This window comes from Podarcis liolepis (assembly GCF_965112155.1).
Source record: "Podarcis liolepis genome assembly, chromosome: 2".
NCBI classification, from domain to species: Eukaryota; Metazoa; Chordata; class Lepidosauria; order Squamata; family Lacertidae; genus Podarcis; species Podarcis liolepis.
The window spans coordinates 14,598,307-14,610,927 of NC_139555.1; the positions used below are offsets into that span (position 1 = coordinate 14,598,307).

Here is a 12,621-nt window from a genome sequence, read left to right on the forward strand (position 1 = left end):
TCCCCAGCCTTTGTGCCTTTCCCTTGTGCCTGCCATAGGGGGAAAGTTTTGAGATAACAGATGGTGTGCGCACTATACATTTAAAATACAAAATCTCCTGCAAAAAAATCCCAATTTGCTGAGGGTGGTGGGAATTGTAGTTCTGAGAGGGGGAAACTACAGTTTCCAGGATTTTTTATTTTTATTTTTTTAGGGAACCTTGTGCTTTAATTGATTTTAATTCGAAAGTATGGTTGTGTACACGGTCAAAGTGGCAGGAAAAACTTTGCAAAAGCTACTTTGCCAAAGGCTATCTAGCGAGTTCATGGAGGAAGCAGGGTTTCAATTGAGGACATTCCTGGCTTACAGATCAGGCAACAACTACACAATACAGCTCGGACGGTTAGAGCAGGGTGCTGAGAATGGGGTTGCTGCATATTACTGCACTGCAGTGGTTGGACTAGGTGATTCTCAGTGTGCCTTCCAGCCGTACAATTCCTTAATTCTATGATTCTACTGCTTCTCCACTGTTATGTACCGAGTTGAATAGGATCCAAAATGCAGCAGTCTGATTGGTCCTAGAACAATAGGATCCAGAATGCAGCAGTCTGATTGGTCCTACAACAATAGGATTCAGAATGCAGCAGTCTAATTGGTCCTAGAACAATAGGATCCAGAATGCAGCAGTCTGATTGGTCCTACAACAATAGGATTCAGAATGCAGCAGTCTGATTGGTCCTACAACAATAGGATCCAGAATGCAGCAGGTCTGATTGGTCCACAGGAGCCACCCAATCCAGTTCCAGGTGGAAGTGAATCCGCAACCTGATTGGCCTACAGGAGAATTCCAGAATTAGCCAATCACGTGGGGCCCACTGTGTAAATAATGTATATAAAGCAGACATTCTGGGGGAACTTTCATTCATCCTCACCTCTATGAGCTGAATAAAGAGCATGAAATCCACTCTCGACTCCGAGTATATTTCATCCACATTCATGGAAACTTTGGGGGAAAGAACTGTGAAGGATCTTTAACAAAACTGCTGGTCCTTGCAGGGCTGTATATACTCTTTGCTGACAAAAGACTGGGCGGGAGGGGAGGAGGGAATAGCAATTCTGCAACAAAGGAGCCTGAACTTTTCTCTGCTGTAATAAAAGCTCACACGACGGGAGTGACTTTGAATAGGTTTGCCTACGTTTCATAGCTCGTTATGCTTCTCTGCTACTCTTTTGCATGGGCAAAGGGAATAAGTAAGGCATATGGAATAAATACCCACCATCCCTTGACCACTAGAAGTCCCTCCCCCTGGCTCCAGGAGTCTCATGCACACGCATACATTTTAAAAAGCTGTCTTCGCAGTCCCAAGGGGTGGAAATGCGTTGGGGGTCTTTAAGTAAAACCAGGGGTCCTTAGGAGGACGTGATCGGCAGCGCCAAACTATGTGCTTAATGCAGAACACACAAAAAGTGCAGGTCCGTGGGATGTGCAAAAGTGCTGCCGTGAGTTGCCAGAGCAGCAAAGAAAAGGGCAAGTGAAATCGGCGGCAGCTGGCGATCCTCAGTGTCCCTCACTGGGAAAAACACTACGGGTCCTCATCTTCCTCAGATAACAGATGTGCATGCTTCGGATCCTCAAAGCAGCTCCGAAAGAAGGAGAAGAGCCTCTGGCTGAGGTGGCGCTGGCTGGACTCGAATGTGTGGCCTTCATCTGGGTAGATCTGGGGAATAGATACCACAAGGTTAGGGAAGTTTCCTTTTTTATTCTATAGCACCATCAGTTTGGCACGACGCTTTAACACAATACCAGGGGGACCTTACAATCTGGAATGTTTTCTTGCAATCCTGGGTAGGCACACATGGAAAACAACCTCCAGTTATCTTTCTCATTCTGCATTCACAATTTGTGCTCATCATGGCATCCCAGCTTTTGTACGTTGCTGTTTTTGCTGCTTCTTGTCCTTATTAGTCACTTCTCTTTCTTTCTTTTACAAAAAGTAAACTCAAAGCAACTCGCAATACAGTCGTACCTCGGAAGTCGAACAAAATCCATTCCGGAAGTGTGTTCGACTTCCAAAACGTTCGGAAACCAAGGCGCGGCTTCCGATTGGCTGCAGGAATCTCCCGCAGCCAATCAGAACCCGCAGAGGACATTCGGGTTCCAAAGAACGTTTGCAAACCGGAACACTCGCTTCCGGGTTTGCAGCGTTCGGGAGCCAAAACATTCGACTTGCAAGGCGTTTGACTTCCGAGGTATGACTGTACCAAAAAATAAAAAATTTCCATTTACCATATTTTTTGCTCTATAGGATGCACCGGACCATAGGAGGGGGAGAATAGGGGGGGGGGAATCTCCCCCTCTCTGCTCAGCATCCCTTCAGTGAAGCGGCAGGAGAAACGGAGCCCCTTCCATTTCTCCTCCCGCTTCACTGAAAGGGGCGCTGCACAGAGAGGGAAAACTGTGCAGCGCCTCTCCAGCGAAGCGAAGCCTGGGGAGCAAGAGGGATTGGTATGCACCGACCCCTCTCGCTCTCCAGGCTTCAGGCGGATATCCGCAAGCCTTTGGAGCACAGCGGGAACTCCTGCTGCGCTCCGAAGGCTTGCGGATAGCTGCCTGAAGCCCCCGGAGTGCAGCGGAAGTTCCCGCTGCGCTCCGGGGGTTTCAGGCGGCTTCAGCGAAAGCAACGTGAAGCCTCCGGAGCGGGGGGGGGGGAGCGCTCCCTCTGCACTTTGGAGGCTTCGCATTGCTATTGCTGAAGCCAAGGAGCCTGCATTCCCTCCATAAGACGCACACACATTTCCCCTTAATTTTTGAAGGGGGAAAAGTGCGTCTTATAGAGCGAAACATATGGTAAATCTGAAATAAAAGCATAAAATGTTAATATACATAAAAGTACCACCACCCTCTGGAAAAAAGCATCCAAATTGGATCAGAACCACTGCACAGCGGTACCGAACCCCGCTTCCCAACAGCTGCTCCAGAAAGATGCTCTAATCAATGGTATCAAATGCCGCCTGGAAATCAAGGAGAATTAACAGGAACACACGCCCCCCCCCCCGGTCTCTCTCCCAACAGAGGTAATCAGACAGGGCGACCAATACCGTTCGCAACCTGAAACTGTTTTGGGTTGGTCAGATTGCTTCATTTCCAATTGGTTTTTCCTGAAATCCCGTAACTTTACATTACCGCTAATGTTTCAGTGTGTGGGGTTGCCTTGCCTTTGTTGCATCACAGTTCAGGAGTGCCCCTCCACACAGCGATAATGCAGCAATGTTGTAGAAACATCACAAAACATCTTAATAAGGAAGAATGATGCATGGAGGGTTCAGCATAAAATCACCTCCAGCATAATTGCAGAATACACTCGCAAAAAAAGAAAAACCCACACCAGTCTGGTGGGGCACAAGGAGCAGTTCCTCACTGCCAGAAACCTGGTGCCTCTTTCCTAATCAATCCTACCTGGGTAGTGTAGTTGTTAGACTCCGCAGCTAGAAGCCGGATAAGAAGTTCAGCTGTATGTTGGAAATGCACTGTGGCTGCCAGAGGAAAGAGGGAGAATGTGAGACAATGGGTAGCACATCTGATTGGCATCTGTCTGTCTCTCTGTAGGCTCCCTTCTGAACGGCCAATTAGGAGTAAGAGAAACTGGCGACAAGAAGGGATGACTTTGGCATATGGAAAAACCAGTTCTAGCATGGATAGAGCCATCTGTCATGGATGTGTTATAAGAATTCTAAGGTCTCAAATATAAATTAAATGTACATAAATGTACAAGGCAAACACATATATAAGTATATAAACCATATGTCTGAAATAGGACAGGAGAACAATCTTGAAGCCCTTTTGACTCTCCCAGTGACCTCAAATATTCCTCTGCAGTAAGGGAGGGAAATGGGAAAAACCTTCCCATAGTTGCAAATCCTGTCTTAAGGGCATATTTGTGTATGAATAGGGTGAGTCTTTGACCTGGATTCAGGAATTAAAGTATTAACCATCCACAAAAGAATGGCCAGGCTGCCCAGGTAAAGCAATCAGTGACCATTAACAGACATCCTGGCAGACAGGATACACCTGGTGATGTATGTAGGATGGGGGGGTGGTGGTCTTGGGCTACAGGGTGGGCAATTTCAGAAAGTCTATATAAGGGCTTGCACACTATTGTTCAGGGTTCTCCTCCCTCCTGCATGTGGCAAGTTGCAATGGTTTAATAAAGATCAGGCTTACTAACTGCTTTGCTTCTCAATATACTCTGGTTGGTCTCTGTTATTTTCTCCTACTGATAGGGAACCCATTTAAGGACTTTACACTGGCTCTTGGACACCCCATAAGGGGAAAAGGAGCAGGTTTTTTCTTATAACAAATGCCTTAGCTGAGATTCCTACATTGCAGGGGGTTGACCCTAGGAGTCCCTTCCAACTCTGTGATCATTCCTGGAGAGAAAAACCACTTTGACTCTCCCAGGTGGGAAACCTGGGCCTGAGTCTAATTTCATGCATAAAGGGACCCCGACCATTAGGTCCAGTTGCAGACGACTCTGGGGTTGTGGCGCTCATCTCACTTTACTGGCTGAGGGAGCCAGCATACAGCTTCCGGGTCATGCGGCCAACATGACTAAGCCGCTTCTGGCGAACCAGAGCAGAGCATGGAAACGCCGTTTACCTTCCCGCCGGAGCAGAACCTATTTATCTACTTGCACTTTGACGTGCTTTTGAACTGCTAGGTTGGCAGAAGCAGGGACCAAGCAACGGGAGCTCACCCCATCGCGGGGATTTGAACCGCCGACCTTCTGATCAGCAGGTCCTAGGCTCTGTGGTTTAACCCACAGCGCCACCCACGTCCCTTAATTTCATGCATACCTTGGACTAATTTCACAAGGGTGCCAAAGAAGCGGAGGTGAGGGGGAACATAAGGGGAAATGATGTGTCTGAGAGAGAAAAAGGGGTGACACAGAGAGGAAGACACACATGCACACATGCAAAAGTGCCTTACCCCCTTTTGACTCTGGCCCCAACCACTGCCAACGTGCGCCCCCCTGTACAGTGGTACCCCGGGTTACATACGCTTCAGGTTACAGACTCCGCTAACCCAGAAATAGTACCTCGGGTTAAGAACTTTGCTTCAGGATGAGAACAGAAATCGTGCAGTGGCGGCAGCAGCAGGAGGCCCCATTAGCTAAAGTGGTGCTTCAGGTTAAGAACAGTTTCAAGTTAAGAACAGACCTCTGGAACGAATTCAATTCTTAACCCGAGGTACCACTGTAGTCCTCAGTGCAGTGTGTGGGGAATCCCTACTGCGGCTTCTCCCTCACCTCCCCACTCCAGCGGCAGGAACAAGGGGAAGGAACAATGGCTTCCACTGCCCGTGCTCTTTCCTTGTGGGCAGATGCACAGACTGGACCCAAAGGAAGAGCACATAGACAAATGGGCAGAAAAGTATAAGGAAGAGGTAAGCCAACCCAGGGAGGGAACCCACTAAGGACATTGCTCCCAAGGGGAAAACATGGGAAAGGTCTGCCTGTAGCTCAGTGGTAGAACATGTGCTTTGTGCACAGAAGGTAAAGGTAAAGGTCCCCTGGATGGTTAAGTCCAGTCAAAGGTAACTATGGGGTTGCAGCGCTCATCTTGCTTTCAGGCCAAGGGAACCGGCGTTTGTCCACAGACAACTTTCCGGGTCATGTGGCCAGCATGACTAAACGCCTCTGGCGCAATGGAACACCGTGACGGAACCCAGAGTGCACTGAAACATTGTTTACCTTCCCGCCACAGCAGTACCTATTTATCTACTTGCACTGGTGTGCTTTCGAACTGCTAGGTTGGCAGGAGATGGAACAGAGCAATGGGAGCTCACTCCGTCATGGGGATTCGAACTGCTGACCCTCCAATTGGCTAGCTCAAGAGGCTCAGTGGTTCAGACCACAGCGCCAGCATCTCCAGGTAGGAGAGTCCTCTGTCTGAAATCCTGGAGATCCACTGACAGAGTGCAGAAGGTATTATAAGGCCCCTTCCTATCTTCCTGTATAAGGAGGCAACTGGGAAGGAGCCCATTCCAGTACATTGCTCCCAGCTCTACCCCCCAAACCCTGGAGTCAACCTGAAGATCATTGTTAGAGGATGGGAAGGGCGAGTGGGAGAGTCAATGGAGAGGTCAAACCTTACCATCTCCAGTTCCGTGGGCAAGGAGGACATTTCTGTCCTTGAGGTGGGGTGCTTCTTCCAACACAGAGGCCATCTGGAGGGAGGAAAAGGAAAAGAGTGGAAGAGGCAGGAACGAAGCACCAAAACATCTGTCTCCCTCCCCGCTCTGCTCCTTTACAGCAGCAACAGGGAAAGCTTTTAGGTTATAAATCAGGAGTGCACTTGTGCCATCAGGAATTGGAGGCAAGTGCCAGCAGCCAAACCTCTGCACGGACATGTTGCAGGTTCCAGCAAATCACAGATGGATTCACAGCTGCCCAAAAAATAATAATTGGTGATTTCGTGGGGCAGGTGGAATGGGGAAGCTGGCAGCCACTGAGGTAGCAGCAGAGAAACGGGTTCAAAATGTAACAGCTCATTTTCTTTCCATTTCCTTTCTTCTTTCTTCTCTGGGTCCCAGCAAATGAAGAATGGGTACAAAAACTTATGGGATATATACAGAAATGGCAAAACTTACCGGAGAAATAAGAAATCAAGATCACAAGCTTTTCATAAAAGAATGGAAATGGTTTATGGGATATTTACAAACAAACTGTAAACAGATAAGAACATTGGCAGGATTATTGTAATCACCCGCAGTTTTATAAGAGTATATATTTAAAGTAGATGGATAAATGAACAAATTAAGTTAATTTGGATATGCATAAAATATTAGAAATAAATTTAACGAACCGCAGAAAGAGGGGGAAGGAAGTCAAGTTCTGAAATGTTAAAACGATTGTAAAATTACTGAAATGTATAAAACTAAAAATCATAAAAAAAACAACGAAATGTAACAGCTCAGGATTCTGTGTTTGCCAGCTCAGCTGTGAGCTTGCACTGCATCGGTGATACGTTAGGCCTTCTTTTTACAATGGCGTCACTTAATTTTTTTTCATTCACAGTGGTGTTTTATTGTTTTGTTTTGTGTGCGAGTTTTACTGCAAACTTCTGCAAGCACTCTTTGACCTAGACAGGGGGGGTAGGGATTTTCAGAAATTAATACGGTTAAATAAAGCGAATCTTCCGCCTAAAAGATACTGGGAATATTGCCTACCTCTCAACAAGGCTACAATTCACAGCACTCTTAGTAAACTACAGTCCCCAAGAGTCTTCAGGGAACATAGTAAAGGTAAAGGGACCCCTGACCATTAGGTCCAGTCATGGCCGACTGGGGTTGCGGTGCTCATCTCGCTTTATTGGCCGAGGGAGCCGGCGTACAGCTTCCGTGTCATGTGGCCAGCATGAGTAAGCCGCTTCTGGCGAACCAGAGCAATGCACGGAAAAGCCGTTTACCTTCCCGCCGGAGCGGTTCCTATTTATCTACTTGTACTTTGAAATGCTTTTGAACTGCTAGGTTGGCAGGAGCAGGGACCGAGCAACGGGAGCTCACCCCGTCGCAGGGATTTGAACCGCCGACCTTCTGATCGGCAAGTCCTAGGCTCTGTGTTTTAACCCACAGCGCCACCTGCGTCCTTTCGGGGGACGTAGAGTCATTTAAATGTATGATAAAGTTGGGAGAGTGTGGGAGAAATCTCTCCACCTGAAAAAGGCAGTAGGGCAAGTAACACTCGCGCACCCTGGGAAAGAAAAAGTTGGACTTGGTTCACACAACCTGAGCATGCCAGTGTTGCTTGCAGATTCAGGGGGCTTCTCTGCGAAAGGGGCAGTCAGGTAATGCTTGAGAAATAAGACCTGCCAGACCAGTGCTGGGTTTACATATAAGCTAAACAAGCTATAGCTTAGGGCCCCACTCTCTTGGGGCCCCCAAAAAAACTTAAAGGGGGAAAAAACCCTGGATGTACACTTCCAAAATATAAGATAACCAAAAAAATAAAACCTACATACAGCAACAGTGTATTGTGTTGTGTAAGTAATGGGCTCCGCCTGCTAGCCTGCTCCCTAAAATATCACTGGTTTGCTCATTTCTATATATAGGGTGCCTACATTCTGCATGTGCAAATAGCTTTAGATACCTATTAGGTCCATATATTACCATACAGCATATATTCAAAAACAGCGATAATTTTGTTATTGACGAAAGACAGCTGGACATATAAAGGGCCCCATTACCTTCAGTGCCTTCTGGCCTCATCAAAGCTAAATCCGGCCCTGTGCCAGACCCTACCTCATTCAGTACCCAAGAAGGGGTGGGAGGGAGTGGAGGAAGGCATAAGTAACAGCCCCTATTTCCTGCTCCTTTCTCCGTACCGTGTAAGCAGCATCCTCCCGGGCTGGCATCCCCAGGTAGCGTTCGGAGAAGGTGGCAGCTGTGGCAAGAGACAGAGTTAAGGGATATTTGGAGTCGCTTCTTCCAATAAACACCTCCCCAGTACAGCTGCAGAACCCCAAAGCAGTGAAATGGACAATGAGACTTGACTGGAGGTCCGTCGTCACCTCTCCCCCCGGTAATATAAAAATATAATAATTATTATTTCTACCCCACCCATCTAGCTGGGTTTCCCCAGCCACTCTGGGCCACTCCCAACAGAATTAAAAGCACGATAAAACATCAAGCATTAAAAACTTTCCTAAACAAAGCTGCCTTCAGGTGTCTTTTAGAAAAGTCAGGTAGTTGTTTATTTCCTTGACATCTGATGGGAGGGCGTTCCACAGGACGGGTGCCACCACCAAGAAGGCCCTCTGCCTGGTTCCCTGTAACCTCACTTTTCGCAGTGAGGGAACTACAAGAAGGCCCTCGGAGCCGAACCTCAGTGTCCAGGCAGAATGATGGGGGTGGAGATGCTGCTTCAGGTATACTGGGCCGAGGCCATAGCAGGTCCAAGGTTTTGTTGCTTCACCGTTGTATTTTCCAGTGAAACTGCATGATTTATACATGCAGCAGAATTCATCCCTTTTCACAGAGTATATCGTGGTGCAAAATTTAGATTCCTTTTTTTTAAAAGAAAAAGAAAGAAAACCAGACCGTCTCTACCGCCACTCACCGTGGAAACGGAAGCTAGTAATGGGTGCCACACCAGTTCCGCATTTAAAGAGGTCTTCCGCTGTTGCCATGAGCTTCAGTGCTAAAAAGCCTCCATAGGCCTACACAAAAGCAAACATACATTTTATTTTTCATTCATTCAAAATGTTTTATTCCATGTTTCAATTTTTTTTTAAGAACCGTGCTGTGTAACACTTTGAACTTTTAAAAGAACTATCGCAGCTTGAAAAGAACAGCAACAAAACCGCAAACGAAATCTCAATCAGCAGCACATCATTTAAATCAGGGTTGGGGAACCTGCTGTTCCACTGCTGTTAAACTACAACACCCATCACCGCTGCCCATGCAAGCTGGGGCTGATGGGTGTTGGAATCCAACAACATCTAGGAGGGCCACGAGTTCCCCATCTTTGACACAAGGTATGAAATGTGTGGTCGCAGGGTGCAGGCACAGAGGAGCATCATGTTCTCAGGAGGCAGAGGACCATGTGATTTACCTTCCCGTAGACGGCTGTGCGCCTGCGATCCACGTAGGGAAGCTGCAGCAGCCACCTGCAACACAAGGAGGGGAAAACATGTTTGTGCAACCTGATGCTCCTGGCATCATCTGCCAGCCACCACCACTGCCCTTCTCCCTGGCTGTGCATTTCCTTTGTGTGTGTGTATGATTTTTATTAAGTTTTCTATTTTACAACTTAAAATATTCATTAAACAACCTGAAAATGTCAATGGCTTCCCTTCTTCACTTTCCATGGTTCAATTTGCATATCATAAATCCCTGAATATTTTACATAAACTAAACTATTCAGTAAAAAGGGACGCGGGTGGCACTGTGGTCTAAACCACTGAGCCTCTTGGGCTTGCTGATCAGAAGGTTGGCAGTTTGAATCCCCGCAGCAGAGTGAGCTCCTGTTGCTCGGTCCCAGCTCCTGCCAACCTATCAGATTGAAAGCATGCCAAAAAGTGCAAGTAGATAAATAGGTACCGCTCTGGCAGGAAGGTAAACAGCGTTTCCGTGTGCTGCTCTGGTTTCGGTGTTCCGTTGCGCCAGAAGCAGCCAGAAGCTGGCCGCATGACCCGGAAAAACTGTCTATGGACAAACGCCGGCTCCCTTGGCCTGTAAAATGAGATGAGCGCCGCAACCCCAGAGTCGTCTGCGACTGGACTTAACTGTCAGGGGTCCTTTACCTTTTTAAACCATTCAGTAGTCAATTAGTACATCCATCAAAACTTGTTTAGGGAAGCTTTTAATGTTTAATAGGTTATTGTATTTTAGTGTTTTGTTGGAAGCCGCCTAGAATGGCTGGGGAAACTCAGCTAGATGGGCGGGGTATAAATAATAAATTGTTGTTGTTGTTGTTTACACTGTTGAATTTATCTTAATGCTGCCAATGTTTTCAAGTGTACAGTTTTCCCCACTATATTCAATAAACATTTTCCCAATCTTTTTCAAACGTATGTTCTTCTTGTTCTCTTATTCTATATGTTCAGTCTGTAAGCTGCACATATTCCATCAGTTTAAGTTGCCAATTTTCTTTAGTTGGGACCTCACTCATTTTCCATTTTTGGGCTAACGAAACATGGGATGTAGTAGTAGCATACATAAATAGTCTTTTCCACCCACTGCCCATAGGTTCAAACCTCCAAAACAGCCCCATGCATTTAGCTCCTTCTTTCAGGTTAAATCCCTTGCTGCAGAACTGCAACAAATCAATGTGTTGATGTGGGTGGGTGTGCACATGAATGCTTCCCAATCTTATCTGGTCTCTGTTATTGGTCCCTCATATTATCAGATAGGCAGGAGGGTCAGGGACTTGGAGCACAAGCAAAGGGGAAAAAATAATGAATTCCTTACTTCCAACGTGCAAAGGGAACAATAGGGACATTGCTTTGCTAAGCCCCAACTAAGCAGTTGCAAAAAAGTGAGTAAGCCTTTTAAGCTCATTGAAATTCTTAATCAGGTTGGATGTCAAATACAAAAAATGTGGAGAGGTGAAGAGGGGAAAATTATGCTGCTGGGCAAGACTGAGGGGGAAAGCCCTAGTCTGCAGAGTGTAATAGTATTAAAATGTGATGGGGGAAATGTTGTGCAGACTGCAAACCTAAATCTGGTTACTGAAGAGTAAGTCCTACTGAACTTCACAGGGCTTAGGTAAAGGGACCCCTGACCATGAGGTCGTCGTGACTGACTCTGGGGTTGTGGCGCTCATCTTGCTTTATTGGCCAAGGGAGCCAGCATACAGCTTCCGGGTCATGTGGCTTGCAGGACTAAGCCGCTTCTGGCGAACCAGAGCAGCGCACGGAAACGCCATTTACCTTCCTGCTGGAGCGGTACCTATTTATCTACTTGCACTTGGACGTGCTTTCAAACTGCTAGGTTGGCAGGAGCAGGGACCGAGCAATGGGAGCTCACCCCGTCGCGGGGATTCGAACCTCCGACCTCCTGATCAGCAAGTCCTAGGCTCTATGGTTTAACCCACAGCGCCACCCATCTTCACAGGGATTACTTCTGAGTATATATATGCAGTGGTACCTTGGTTTTCAAACGTCTTGGAAGTTGAACGTTTTGGTTTTCAAACACCGAAAACCCGGAAGCAAATGCTTCCGTTTTTTGAACGAATGTCAGAAGTCAAATAGCTTCCACTGAGTTTTCTTCAATTTTCTCTATTGAATTAGCGCCTCAGTTTTTGAACGTTTCAGAAGCCGAACGGTCTTAAGGAACGGATTATGTTCAAAAACCGAGGTGCCACTGTATATACATAGCATTGCCCTGCAATTTAGGATACAGGCCATGCTTGGCACAAAAAGATCTCCAGCTGCATGAAAGGCTGTGGAGACAAATAAGTAAAGCTGCAATCCCTTTTGAAATAGGAAAAGCGGAAAGAGTTGAATCTGCCTCTTGTCTCAAGGGATGATCGTGACTGGCTGATACGGAAGTAGTGATCAATTTTTTTTCTTTCAACTGGTATGCAGACCCAGGAGCGGGAGATAGGTTTGGAATTACTGGCTCACATCCCATAATCTATCCTGTGGAACAGGGGTCACTAACGTGGTGCCCACGGGCACCGGCGTGCCCACCAGGACCTCCTATTAAGCCCACAAAAGATCTCAGTAAACATCTCAAAAATCCATAATGCACGAGAGACGGTTTGCTCTTCCTGCTCAGTTCCTGGTTGAATTAGCTCCGCTTCTCCTACACTGAGAACACCTCCCCCCCTTAAACATGCCTACATTTAACTGGATGCCAAGATAGGACACCCACCCTCTCTCCCATTCTGAGCAGGAGAAGGACTCAAAGAACTTCTCTCTGTGAGAGCGCACAGCGATGGCTGATGGAGGTGCACGTTCCCCACTGAAGGGGCTGATTCTGTCTTCTTCTGCTCTTTTAGATGTGGCGGCCATTTTGTTTTACGCTACACCCGCCCCCCATTTTGTGACTGGCACCCATGGCACACACTCAAAATTCCAAATGCGCCCACTGGCCCCCCAACCTCAGGGAACCCTGCTGTAGACCCAAGACATTTTGCT

At 47.1% G+C, this 12,621-nt stretch overlaps 1 protein-coding gene across 2 annotated transcripts in view; it reads right to left on the reverse strand.

Moving 5' to 3' along the window:
- Positions 1 to 1,152: 1,152 nt before the first annotated feature.
- LOC310700415 (inactive dipeptidyl peptidase 10-like) overlaps positions 1,153 to 12,621 on the reverse strand; it is a 53,513-nt gene continuing 42,044 nt past the window's right edge. For both annotated transcript variants that reach the window (XM_083489997.1, XM_083489996.1), the window contains 6 exons: positions 9,591 to 9,645; positions 9,096 to 9,195; positions 8,362 to 8,420; positions 6,133 to 6,205; positions 3,437 to 3,513; positions 1,153 to 1,697 (listed from right to left, as the gene is read on the reverse strand). In XM_083489997.1, coding sequence (XP_083346123.1) covers positions 1,563 to 1,697; positions 3,437 to 3,513; positions 6,133 to 6,205; positions 8,362 to 8,420; positions 9,096 to 9,195; positions 9,591 to 9,645 — 499 coding nt within the window. In that variant the 3' untranslated portion in view covers positions 1,153 to 1,562. The remainder of the gene's footprint in view (positions 1,698 to 3,436; positions 3,514 to 6,132; positions 6,206 to 8,361; positions 8,421 to 9,095; positions 9,196 to 9,590; positions 9,646 to 12,621) is intronic.